Here is a 13,346-nt window from a genome sequence, read left to right on the forward strand (position 1 = left end):
GTGGGACAAAAAATGTAAAATAAAATTAAATAATTGATCACAGATTTGCAGTCCTACGTCGACCGTACCCACGTGACCAGAAATAAGCTTTTTCTGGGATGATCGTTAACCAAAGCCTGCAGTCATTAAGAGAACCCTTTCATTTGACCGGTGTTTTTTGCCCATGTGAATGGGTAGTTTTTGAAAACTGGCAAAAAAACCCCATTGCAAATTGCAGTCATATCAACGCAGAATGCAACAAGTCATAAAGGCCACCCATGCAAGATGCAGTCATGGCTGCAAGAGTACGCTCTGACCATTTATGTTGGCTGTGGGTGTGTTACGACCCTAAAGCACCCTTTCTGTAGCCATCGTAATTTTGAATGTTTGTAAAATGACCAGTCGTAAAACAAGGACTACTTGTAGTCTTAAGACTTAATGAGGTCAGGTGATTCTAGGAGCATGATAGCTGTTTGGGATTTGAGCGTGGGGCTTCCCTGTCGTAGTCATGCAGTCTGACTTATATCATATAAGACAGGCTCCATACAACTCAAATCAAGTGGAACCGGCATGTGGCACCAGGTTTCACAAACCGTCAGCTATACTAGGGGTCCCCAACCCCCGGGCCCTTGTCCACTACCAGGCTGTGAGCTGTTCAGAACCGGGCTGCCCAAAGGAGCGGGCAAGTGCACATATGTACATCCCTCCCTTGCAAATCAGCCAGGAAACCTAAAACAGAAGGTTAATGGGAGGCATAACAGAAGAATAGATTAGAGTATAAATTCTTATTCTGTTCAGAGATAAGAGAAACGGTATCACATTGACATACCAAATTGCGGTGTTTGAAAAGGTGAGAATTGTGGTGTGTTCCTATTTCTTCTTTGCTTTTGGTAAACCAGAATGTTGTAATCTTACACATTTTGAAAACCATCAGAAACTGTTTGACCACAGGCATCTGAAGCATAAAAGACTTACCGTATGTATAAGAAATGGAATATTTTAATATTAAAAGACTTGAATATCCTAAAGCCTATTTAATTCTTAGCCTTTGAGTGGGGATCGTCTTTGGCCCCTTCCTCCGTGTAATATCAGAAGATTTTTGTGATTTTTGTTCAGACTTTGCCAGGATTATTTGCCCTTCCTTCAGGATTATTTGCCCTTCCTTCAGCTGCTCTTCACAGGGAAAAAGAACGAGAAGGTGTGGCAGAAAGATAGAGAAAGGGTGAATCTCCCTTTTTTTTTTCTGGTAGTCCTCAACTTACAACCACCACTGAGCCCAAAAATTTATGTTGCTAAGCAAGACATTAGTTGTGAATTTTGCCCCATTTTGTTAAGTGAATCACTCAGTTATTTAGTTAGTAACATGGTTGTTAAGTGAATCCAGCTACCCCATCAGAAGGTCACAAAAGGTTATCACATGACCCCACCATAAATATGAAGCAATTGCCAAGCGTCTGCATTTTGATCCTATGACCATGGGGATCTTGCAATGGTCACGTCACTTTTTTCATTATAACTTATAACTTCGGTCACCAAATGAACTGTTGTAAGTCGAGCAGTACCTGCATGGGGTAGGTCTATCCCCTCATCCTTCTTTTTCTGGGTTGTCTTGGATATGATTTGGATTCTTTCAAGATTTGATGGTATCGCTTTGTCAGCGCCTGCTGTCTACTGACCAAATGTTTGTTTTGCACTAGCTGGTGACGGGCGTATGGGAAGGAGGATACAATTTCTTCTGTCAGGATACGCACAGTGGAGGTGAAGCTGATATGAAGGTAATGTCCCAAGCTGCCTCTGCTGCTTTATTTTATCTCTTGAAGAAGACAGTTCCTACAGGTGTGAGCGTGCTTGCCTGGGAAGGATGATCTTCTAGCTCTTCCACCCAACCTCATGTTTTCCAAATGTGCTGAGAATCCACTCCTTCCATTCCAGCTAGCATGGCTGAAGTCTACTTTATCTGAATCATCTGTCGGAAAAGGCGACTAAGCCTTTAATTTCGATTGCCTGCTAACAACGCCTTGCAAAAGGAAGCGACGCTTGTGTAAATCTCTCTAAATGAAGACCTGTCATAAGAGTTGGAAGACAAACATTTGCAGAAGGTGTATGTAGATGTCTTCTTTCATTGTTCAAGCTAGCAAGGGTTTACCAGTAATGTAACCCATAATAGGCCTTGAACAATAACTTGATCTCTCTTCCTTCAGCCAGGATGCTAGATGGGTGTGGCTCTTGCATGGGAAAGATTTACTAATATATCATGGCTTATTAATGTAGGAGAAGTAGGTAAAGTAGTCTGCAATAAAACTCACTCGGTTTACTTTTATAAATTAACAGGGAAAAAAAGTCAGAACTGGCTGCTTAAAGAGCAATATGATCTGGCTGGTACTACACTCTAAATCAGTGGTGGCAAACCTATGGCACGGGTGCCAGAGGCGGCACTCGGAGCCCTCTCCGTGGGCACGTGCGCCGTCCCCCCAGTCCTAGGCCTTCAGCTGGGTTTTATAAAACCTTTTCGCTTTAGGCTTCCGCTGCCGTGTGTAAAAAAAAAAAGGTTCAATCAATCAATCAATTTCAACTTCTCGCGGGAAAAAAAAGATCTTGCAAAGTTGGAATTGATTGATTGAACTTTTTAGTCCCACCCAGTCTGCCGTTAGCACTGCAGCCATGCCCACCCAATTGGCCACGCCCACCCAATTGGCCACACCCAGCCAATGGGCCACACCCGCCCGGCACTTGACGATGCATAAGTGGGCTTTGGGTTGCAGTTTGGGCACTCGGTCTCTAAAAGGTTCGCCATCACTGCTCTAAATCTACTGATTTGTTTAATTTATTACTTTTTTTAATTCAAAAATATACTGTATAAGTTTTTTAAAGGGTAATTTTACCTTTGAAGTGAAATTGTAATAGTAGTAATAGTAGTAAATAGTAATATTTATTATTAGTAAATGGCTTTAAGCAACCCAGTTTCCTAACAACCATATGAGTCCAATTTGGATGGAAGGGCTTGATAGGTTATTTAGTATTTTAAGGCTGGGTGAGGAATGGAACCTGGGCCTTCCTGATAACAACACAAATAAATGTTTCACCTGCAAAAGTGTTTAGAGCAGGGGTCTTCAACCTTGGCAACTTTAAGTCTTGTGGACTTCAGCTCCCAGAATTCCTCAGCCAGCTTTGCTGGGAGTTGAAGTCCACAAGTCTTAAAGTTGCCAAGGTTGAGGACCCCTGGTTTAGAGCAAAAACACCATCATTGGAACCATTTATTTTGTCTTTCCTACAAGAAATAGGATATGGAATGTTTCTGATTACCCAGAAAGATTTTTGTTATAAGCAAAACTCTCTTAAACAGCAACTCTTAAGTAAGTCTGCAGTTGAAAATAATAATCCTTTTTAAAATGTAAAACCCCTTCTTAAAATTTGCCTTTGCTCACAACATACTGCCTGAACATAATACCATCCCTGAAAACCTGCAGGAGTGCATTAGAAATTCAAGTGTTACTCCTTCATTTTCAAGCTCTTGGGTTTCATAGCGCACTTCTGATAAAACACAGGTATTTGCATGGAACACTTCAAATGGAACAATACTTGGAACTAGTGGCAGGGAGTTAAATAGCAAAAAATCTAATGAGTCAGTTCATAAAAGTTTGGCTGCATTGCAGAAATGGGGAATACCGTACATCCTAATTAATACCTCCGAAGTGTTGTCGACGTGATTCGCTTTAGGAAAGATGCTTTTAATGCCCATCTTGCTCTCCTTTGGAATACGCTCTTCTGATTTCCACTTCTGATTTGTCTGTTTTGTACATTAATTGCTTGAAAGAAAATAGCCTTCCATATTTTATATTTTTTTTTAAGGTTGAAGAGATAGGTCAGAAAGTTTGAGCAACCCTCACTGAGTTTTTCTTGATGAACTTCCATTGGGAGCTCATGTGTTCCATCCAATCTTCTCCCCTGAATCCATTCTTTTCTAAAGTTCAAACTTGTTTTCTTCTTTTCCATTTAGTCTTGAATTTTTCTTAAATTGTAATTTGAGGCTGCTGTCTTGCTTGCAATTGCTATCATTAGTGTTTATCATTTTTTCTATGTGTCTCCTTGGCAGGGCTCTATTCTAAAAGTCAGACTAAAAATAATTGTAATAAGATACATTTTTAGACTTTCAATTTCAATAGCAATTCCAGGAATCAATAGACCAACCTCATCTATTTGAAATGTTTAGCCTTTATTTTGCGAGGTTTTAAAGTCTCCTTTAATCTGAAATGGCATTTAGAAGAATCATTGATACGAGCCTAATGGTTCTTTGGAGGCTGTAGATAATCACGGAGTACTGCTATTTTTTTTTTTAATCTCATTTTTAAAATGAGCACCTCAAAATAGGCTAAGATGGAACTTGGATATAAGCCATTATCTGCAATATTCAAATATGCACTTTCCCAGTTGTAATCTGATCAACATCATGTGATCATTTCAGCAGACATTGTTTTGAAATTTCAGTACCATTATCCTTTTTTTAAAATGTGCAAAAACTCTGTTTAGGAATTTTTAGATTGATTTGCAGTCTGAATCCTGGCTTGCCAAATTTTTGCTTAGAGCCAGAACAATTTAGAGTCCTATAATCTGTCCTCCCCATTTCTATTATATACCTGGTGTCAGCAAAGGAGCCAGGCCTGTCAACCTCTCTTTTTCGTGTCACACTAACAAGGAAGTATCAGTTCAGAACTTCTTCCCAAATTAAATTATTCACTAGGAATTATCTGATTCATATAACTACATTTGAATTGAGCATCTTTATCTTGCCTTTCGTCCAAACAGAGTATTGTATCATACAGGAGGAGTATGTCAAGTGATACAACTATATTGAGAGTTGTAGTGTTCAAAAGGCAGTTTTGTGACTGAATAGGTTTTGGAACCCTCAGGTAACCAACCACAATAATCTATCAGTGTGGCTCTAGGAGAATTGCATGCAAAAGGAATAAAAAGCTTTTCAAGACTCTGTAGTGATGTATGGTTGACCTCTTAATCTGAGACTCTCCAGTTGTTCGAGACTCAGTCCCATCCATTTCTTTCTTTTCATAATCAGATGTTGAAATGCTTCTCTTAAGTGGGGAAAATGAGATTGTGCAATCTTGAGAGCAGGGCAGTCGTGGAATTTGTTTTTTAAAAAATTCTAAAACATTAAAATGAAGAGAGCTAGTGGTTAATTCTCTACCTTAGGTTATACCAGGTGCCTCTTATGTAGGGATAGATTTAATAACCCCCAGAATATATGTATCTTAATTTTGTAACATTAGAAAGAAATGAGCAAGCAATACACATCACAACTTACTGAAAGCTAGTAACAGTAATAAAAGGGATATCTCTTAAAATGCTAAAATTGCAAAATTCCCCAACAATTGAGCCTAAAACATTCATAATCCTGGATAATGCCAGGGAAAAGAAATTAGTCTTGAGGCTTTCCCTAAAAGCTTGTACTGCATTCTTTATTTTGGGGTTTCAGCCAAAAAGACCTCTTTCCATCAGCTACCCATCATATTGTTGGAAGGGGGGGGGTCAATCTTCTCACCTAATTCTTGCTTTTGTTTGCAAATTCTTCAGTCTAATTATTCTTTGTCCTGTAACTTAGTTTTAATTGAGTGAGATATCAACATGGGGTACCAAAACAGGCTAGCTTGCTATTTCATAATAGGCTTGCCTGTAGCTTGCTCAAAACTAGTTCTTTCCCTTCATAATCAACCTTCCTCTGGATCTCAGTCTCTCCAACCTGGCAAAAGCTTAGGGAATACAATAGCCTTAACTCATGTTTGCTCAGATTGTTCAGGGATCTCTGTAGCAATGTGAGGATTAAACATTTCCCTTGTGAGTTTTGATGCACCTGAGCTACAGTTTAATAAGCATAAAATTATAGTGTCTTCTACTTCAGTCACAGCTTCAGTTTTATACCTATAATCAAATAGCTGCTTCAGACATGCCCAAAGTGTTTGGACTGCACAGTAGAGCCACCTCTCTTTCCTTTGAACAGGAAAGATTTAACACCTGGCCGTGAAATGGTCCTGTGTTTGGAAGCCCAGAACACTACTGAATGAAGCTGTGGTCTAGCACAGGGTTTCTCAACCTTGACAGCCAGCGAATTCTGGGAGTTGAAGTCCACCGATCTTCAAGCTGTCAAGGTTGAGAAACACTGCTCTAGCAGAGAGTGGATCAGAAGGAGCACTTGATCCACTAGGGTAGAGGTCCCCAACCTTTTGGTCACCAGGGACCGGTTACGTGGAGAGAGGTTTTTCCATGGATCAGAGGGGGCATGGTTTTGTGTGCTGCCTACGTCCCGCGGATGGGGCTTTGCTTGCTTGTGCAGCCTGGTTGCTGGCATGCCGCGGCCCGGTACTGGTCCATGGATCGGGGTTTGGGGACTCCTGCACTAGGATCTTGCCCAGCTAGCGCCTGCCTTTGAGGCAGAGAATATGCCCCGGAGTTTTATTTTACATGTCTTTGTGGATCAAAACATCTGAACTATTTCTCCTCTTACCAGATTATACGGGTCCTCTGGTGGTATTACTTCTCAAAGCTCATCGAATTTATGGATACTTTCTTCTTTATATTACGAAAAAATAACCACCAAATCACCATTCTTCATGTGTTCCACCATACGACTATGTTGAATATTTGGTGGTTTGTTATGAACTGGGTACCTTGTGGCCACTGTAAGTATTCTTGAGACTCTGGATGGGAGGTGATCTATGTGTCTATGATACTGTATATACATATACACGTGTCTAAATCTAGAAGAGTTTCATTTTTTAAAAAAAATATTACATGTGTACAGATAGTCCTTGACTTATGACCAGAATTGAGCCCGAAATTTCCAGCGCTAAGCTAGACAGCTATTGAGTTTTGCCCCATTTTACGACCTTTCTTGCCCGAGTTCAGTGAATCACTGCAACTGTTAAATTAGTAACATGGTTGTTAAGTGGATCTGGCTTCCCCATTGACTTTGCTTGTCAAGGGGTTGGAAAAGGTGATCATATGACTCTGGGACACTGCAACTGTCATAAATACATACCAGTTGCCCAGCACCCAAACTTTGATGACGTGACCATGGGAATGCTACAACGGTCATAAGTGTGAAAAATAGTCATAAGTCGCTTTTTTCAGTGCTGCTGTAACTTCAAACGGTCACTAAATGAAAGTTCATAAGTTGAGGACTATCTATATATGCCAACGATGCTTTTTCAGGAGGCAACTGGACTTTCTTGTTTTTCTTTGAAGACGTTTCACTTCTCATCCAAGACGCTTCTTCAGCTCTGATTGGACGGTGGGGAAAATGAGAAGCTGAAGAACCTTCTTGGATGAGAAGTGAAACGTCTTCAGAGAAAAACAAGAAAGTCCAGCTGCCTCGTGAAAAAGCATCTTTGGGATAACTATGACCTGGATGGCTGAGAATCTCCATAGACATTTACCTATATATGCATTCTGTTAATTCACTAGATTGAAAGGGTTTTGTTTCTAATTGTTTATAAGGCTTATAATGACGCTTGTCGAAGCTGTGGTTAATTTGGTAAAACTTTTTTTTATTCTCAGTCACCAAAGGTGAGGCTGGTTGATTAACTCCTTCACAGTTACCTTTTGTCCTTGATTGCTACTTCTTTGTCTTATTTTGTTTAGCTTTATATGTTGCCAGATGTTTGTCCCCTGCCAACTTGCACTGTGCTAGATGTTCTGAATTACCAGTTGGAAATAGGTATCAAACTGTCCAAAACAATGCCGGGCAGAAGCTATCAAAAAGCTTTTCCCTGCGGTAGCAGCTCTACGTTAATGTCACCCTTACAGACATGCTATCAGTTATATGTTCATGCAGTGTGGAGGTTTCCATACTGTTAACATCAGATGCCCGTAGCGCTTGCAGGAAATAACTTCATCTTGTTTGCACCAGGTTAGCAAATGAGAGAGATGAGGAAACGGTCACTGTGCATTCAAAGTTCATTCATCTTTGGTAGTAAATGCTTAGATGCAAAGTATGATGTAAATAGATGCCTCTTCTATCTCCGTGGTTATGTAGCTTGACTACTGATTGTAATAAATGTTGATGTGTATGGCTGAACTATGGCCTATAAACAAAGTCGGTGCTATTACAATTTGTAGCATTCCCTAGAAACCACACTCTTAAGTAGCTTTGGGAGAAATCTCTTATAATTAACAAGGTTACAACCGGTTCAAATTCAGAGATGACATTAAACCACCTTTCCTTAGTGTTTCCAGGTTTTAATTTTATTCTAATCTTGGATTAAGTTTTAAATGTTTGTAAAATATTAATTTTATAACTTATTTAGAGCGATAATGTTTTCACTACATTTTCCCCTCTCTCCTTACAACCCATAGCATATTTTGGTGCCACTCTTAACAGTTTTATTCATGTCCTCATGTATTCCTACTATGGACTATCTGTTATCCCATCTATGCGCCCATATCTCTGGTGGAAGAAATACATCACTCAGGGACAGCTGGTGAGTTGTAGTGAACTGTGGTTGCTTTTTTCAACAAATAGGAGCAAGTTCTTTTTGGAAAGAACCAAACATTTATAAGTCTGTATGAGATCTTAACCCATATGGCCACGGGTCTTGTACGTTATCTAAAATTCCTGGTTTCTGATTGTAGTTAAAGCTGTTTGCCTTAACCCCAAGCTTAGCTGTGGACTGTATTTGCACATTGTAATAAATGTTAACATATCCAAATTCATCGTATGACCTGATAGCAGAGCTATGGGGACTCTTGTCCAAGAGAGGAAAAGTTCAGTAGACTGCCCTATTCTTTAATTTTCACAGCAATTTTTAGCAGGTGCAGAAGCTCCAGTAGATGTCCCACCCTTTAGTACAAAGGCATGTACAACTGAAGAGTTCCATTTGACATACAGGTAGTCCTCAACGTACGACCGCAATCGAGCCCAAACGTCTGCTGCTAAGTGAGACAGATGTTAAGTGAGTTTGGCCCCATTTTACAACCTTTCTTGCCGCAGTTGTTAAGTTAGTAACACAATTGTAAAGTGAATCTGCCTTCCCCATTGACTTTGCTTGTCGGAAGGTCGTGAAAGGTCATCACGCGATCCTGCAACACTGCAACCGTCATAAATACATGTCAGTTGCCAAGGGTCTGGATTTTGATCACGTGACCATGGGGATGCTGCAACGGTCATAAGTGTGAAAAATGGTCATAAGTCCCTTTTTCCGGTGCCATTATAACTTTGAACGGTCACTAAACGAATGGCTGTCAGTTGAGGACTACCCGTACTGCAATAAGCACAGAGATCTTGATGAGGGCACTGTCAAGTGGGCCACTTTCAACATGTTCACTGTTTCCAGCCTGTTGGAGGAACTGTGACCAGCCAACTTTCCCGTTTCTGTAGCAATTTTGAAACGATACCTTGAGACTCATGACAATCTATCTTTAAGCACTGCTCATTTGCACAAAAGTCACTTTTATCTTTTGGGTAACCTCCCTTCGTGTTTTATATACTACTGCTTGAGTTTAATTGAATGTCAGAAGTATCAACCTCCCAGTTAGCCTGAATTTTTTTGGAATGGAGCACCACCCCATTTTCCTTACGGAATGGCTGGAAGTTGTGGTGCCGATTTTAATAAGAGCATACAGTAGGATTGTGATCGATTGTGATTGTGATTGATTCCTGCTCTGCTTGGCTACTACAGCATTTGCTGTTTCCTTAAATAACCGTTTTCTCCTCTTACCCTCTAGGTACAATTTGTTCTGACAATCATCCAGACAACCTGTGGCGCCATTTGGCCTTGCTCCTTCCCTATGGGATGGTTATACTTCCAAATTGGTTACATGATCTCCTTGATTATCCTTTTCACAAATTTCTATGTCCAGGTAGGTTAAGTTGGGTATTTTCCAGAAGAAGAGGAGTGGGGTGGCCATCCCCAGGATTAAAAAAAAATTGCTAGAAGGGCTCATGCATCAGAACATGCTTCTTAAATTTGTGGACAGTTGGATTTTAATATGAGAGAGTCTTTCATTCTATGCGTTTATGGATCCTTAAGCCAATTATGCCTTCTCCCAGTTTCAGGATTGCTGAGTCATCCCAGGAAAAGACAGTTGCTTTAAGAATTTATAGGCAGGGCTACTTTTGTGACCCCATTGGCTCAAAGCACTTTTTGGCCTTCAAATCTGAAACATTGCACAGTCCTAGTAGGCATCTGAAAAGGTATAGAGTTCCCCAACCTTTCCGGCTTTGTGGATTGGCGGGGGGAAGGGAAAAGGGATGGTTTTGCACGAGCAGTGGGCAAGCACACACGCGTGCAGCTCCATTTGCGTGAGTGATGGGCACATGCACTCGCCCACTGCTTGCACAAGTGGGGACGCATGCACTTGTCCGCCCCTTCCATGGCCCGATTTCAAATGGTTCACGGCCCAGAGGTTGGGGACCCCTGCTATAGAATGCACTAAATATTGTTCTAAAAGATTATACAGTGATCTAATTAAATGGATCTTTTTAAGTAAGTGTGACATGGTTTGTCTCTTTTTTTCCCCCTCCAGTTGTTAGTTTGGTGGGGATCGTAAGTTGTTTCAATTCAGCCTGGTTCTGTGTCCCAAATTTAGGACAATGATAACTTCTTGAATTTAGTAAGGAACACCTTTGGATCTCCCCGAAATTAGGAGAATTGAATGAGCATGAGCATCCCCCTACCCATAGGCTGTATGAAGAGAAAGTTCTGTTCACATTTTCCAATAAAGTAGAGTTTATTTTTCATTGCTGTGCAGGAGACTGTAGTTTGAGCAAACTTTAATTCTGATCACAAATCAGACTCTGCCCCTTAAGGCAGTCTGAGTAGAAGAAGGTACTTAGCATAATATAAAAAACACCCTGATTTTCCCCCCCTTCTCTTTGGTCCTGTGGCAAAAGCTATTACTGACCTGTCTCTCTGTGTGTTTGTGGTTTTTGTTTTAAAGACTTACAACAAAAAAGCAGCCTCCAGAAGGAAAGAATATCAGAATGGATCCGCAGCTGCTATGAACGGGCACACAAATAGCTTTTCTTCTTTTGGGAACAATGTGAAGCAAATAAAACAAAGAAAGGATTGAAGACCAAACTGAAAAACTATTCTGATATCCCAGGCAACAACAACAACAACAAAATCTGATTGTAAGCACAATGTGTGTTGTGCACTGATAACTCTTGACAGCTACTGTAACTATTCCTGCCTAGAATAGTGTCGATTTATGTAGGATTTAACCAGTGCAAAACATCCTAGAAACTGTCCATAAGCTAAAGTTGATGATGTTGATAATCCTGGAGGATCATAGACTGAAGCATAAAATGTGGAAGGTGGTATTATTGTAGTATGACAGACACTGCTGTTGCCTTACTAGTCAATATAATAGGTGCTGAATTAGGATTCACGATTCCAAAACTGTAATTCAGACTCATATTTTTAATTGTAGATAGTGCATGTTACTGTAATTTGTATGACAAAATTCAGTTCTTTTTTTCTTTTCAGCAGTTTAAAACACACATGCCTTAAATCAAAATAAAAGCAGGGCCTAAAATCTAATTACCAGTTTGAAAATGTATGGAACTGTTTCATTCTAAGGGAGCAGCTTCTCAAATGGCATTTTTATGGCCCTGGTACGGATACCAAACGGAGAAGCACAGGGTCATTGATGAAAAGTTCACATACATAGACATGTGGGTCTCCCCACATGTTCAAGCGTACAGCCTCATTTCCTGTGGAGGGATTATATTTCCATACCGATGATAACGATCTCCTTAATGACCCCTTTTTACAAATGACTATTTTCAGGTCTAGAATATAAAAATGTCTATCTACCAAACCCGGAAAGCTAGGGTAAATCCCCTGTTAAACCCTTCACCCATACCAAGTATCATTGGCGCAGTATGTGTGCAGCCTGTTTTGAGGGAGGCATCTTTTCAGCCGAGGTGCAACGTTGTTTAATTCCTTTCGCAAATCAAAAGAGACGCAGTGGGCTGTCTGTGACGTGACGCTCAAAGGCGCTCATGCTTCTATATATGCTCTGTTTGAAATGACACCAGTGCTAAAAAAATAATAATTAAAAAATAAAATGGCCATTTAGTTTGGTCAGGACTTGCTCTTTTTCTTGTTTTCTTGTAACAAGTCTGCAGCAGTTCACCTTTTAAAAGTAATTTTTTTTCCTCCATTAACTTTTAATAAGTCACAGAAACTTCGCATTTGCTTTGGCAGTGTCTAGAATGGGATGCTGACTCTCTTAAGCATTGCAGGATGCTTGGGGAGGTTCGCCTGCTCTCTTTTTCCCACCCAACGTTCCCAGTGTTGCATCCTGAAAATGTGGCTGCTTCCTTTTAAAGCGACAGGCAACATCTCAGATGAAACCAGCTGTGGGTTCTTCTCTTCCTGATGAGGAAGGCACAGCTCGTTCTTTTCCCATTTCATCGCCATGTCTTCCCCTCACTTTGAAAAATCACAGAATGAGTCTTCAGGTTGGGCCAGGGCGAGCCAAGGAAAGGGCTCTTGATTAAATTACGAAGCAGATCTCTGAAAATTGCAGATGTTGAGCCTGACGGACAGCATTGTTTCAACCACACTTCAACGCTATTCCTGGGTAAATCTAGCATTTGCCCCATTTTTTCCTAGTTTTTGCCAATCAGTTGTTATTGCAACTTTAACAAAACTTTGGGATGAACCCTGGCTCCCCCCCCCCTTCCTCTGCAGTATTGAAGCCGGAGTATACTTGAGAATGAATAGCGTAGGGCAGAGAAGGCTACGTCTGTATAGGGAAACTTTTCTGCAAAGTGGGGGATCTGCCCCAGTGCAAATAGGAATCCTTCCATTCACACAAGCAACTCTTGGATCCAACTCATTGACTTTAGAAATGTGCCTCTAGTAAATGTTTTCCAGTTTTTGCCTTTTCAGAGTGTTGCGTTAGCTCATGTCAGACTATAGTTATATGAAAAATTCTTGGAACAAAATGAGGTTTGTTTCCTTTCATCCTTTTCTTCTCTGGTTCCTTGTGTCATTGGACATTTATTTTGGAAATGCTTGTTGAAATCTCTGTTGTAATTGTTCCCTCCCACACACAAACCACACAGAGATATTTACAGTGTTGGTTGATAAGCAGGTATCTGTAAAGAAATATACTGTGTAAAATGGTGGCGTTTTAATCTGTTAACATGCTAATCTGTACTTTGTATCAAGCCATTCCCTCCATCCTTGTCTGTCCAAGTTTATATATTAAGAGTTTTATGATTTTATATTTATACAGATATGAGTTTACCATGTTCTCATACAGCTAATGTTTGAGACTAATTATTAGTCTTTGCAGATTTGATTTGTTTCTTCAGTCAATTCCTCCCCATCCCTGCCCCACCTTGT

The 13,346-nt window shown here is 40.4% G+C and overlaps 1 protein-coding gene across 2 annotated transcripts in view; it reads left to right on the plus strand.

The window, feature by feature from the left end:
- The window catches only part of ELOVL5 (ELOVL fatty acid elongase 5), a 49,372-nt gene extending 37,331 nt beyond the window's left edge, over positions 1–12,041 (plus strand). For both annotated transcript variants that reach the window (XM_015821221.1, XM_015821222.1), the window contains exons 4-8: positions 1,677–1,754; positions 6,497–6,668; positions 8,344–8,468; positions 9,712–9,846; positions 10,927–12,041. In XM_015821221.1, coding sequence (XP_015676707.1) covers positions 1,677–1,754; positions 6,497–6,668; positions 8,344–8,468; positions 9,712–9,846; positions 10,927–11,058 — 642 coding nt within the window. In that variant the 3' untranslated portion in view covers positions 11,059–12,041. The remainder of the gene's footprint in view (positions 1–1,676; positions 1,755–6,496; positions 6,669–8,343; positions 8,469–9,711; positions 9,847–10,926) is intronic.
- The last annotated feature ends 1,305 nt before the right edge of the window (positions 12,042–13,346 follow it).

This window comes from Protobothrops mucrosquamatus, unplaced genomic scaffold, assembly GCF_001527695.2.
Source record: "Protobothrops mucrosquamatus isolate PMUCROS unplaced genomic scaffold, P.Mucros_1.0 scaffold1278, whole genome shotgun sequence".
NCBI classification, from domain to species: domain Eukaryota; kingdom Metazoa; phylum Chordata; class Lepidosauria; order Squamata; family Viperidae; genus Protobothrops; species Protobothrops mucrosquamatus.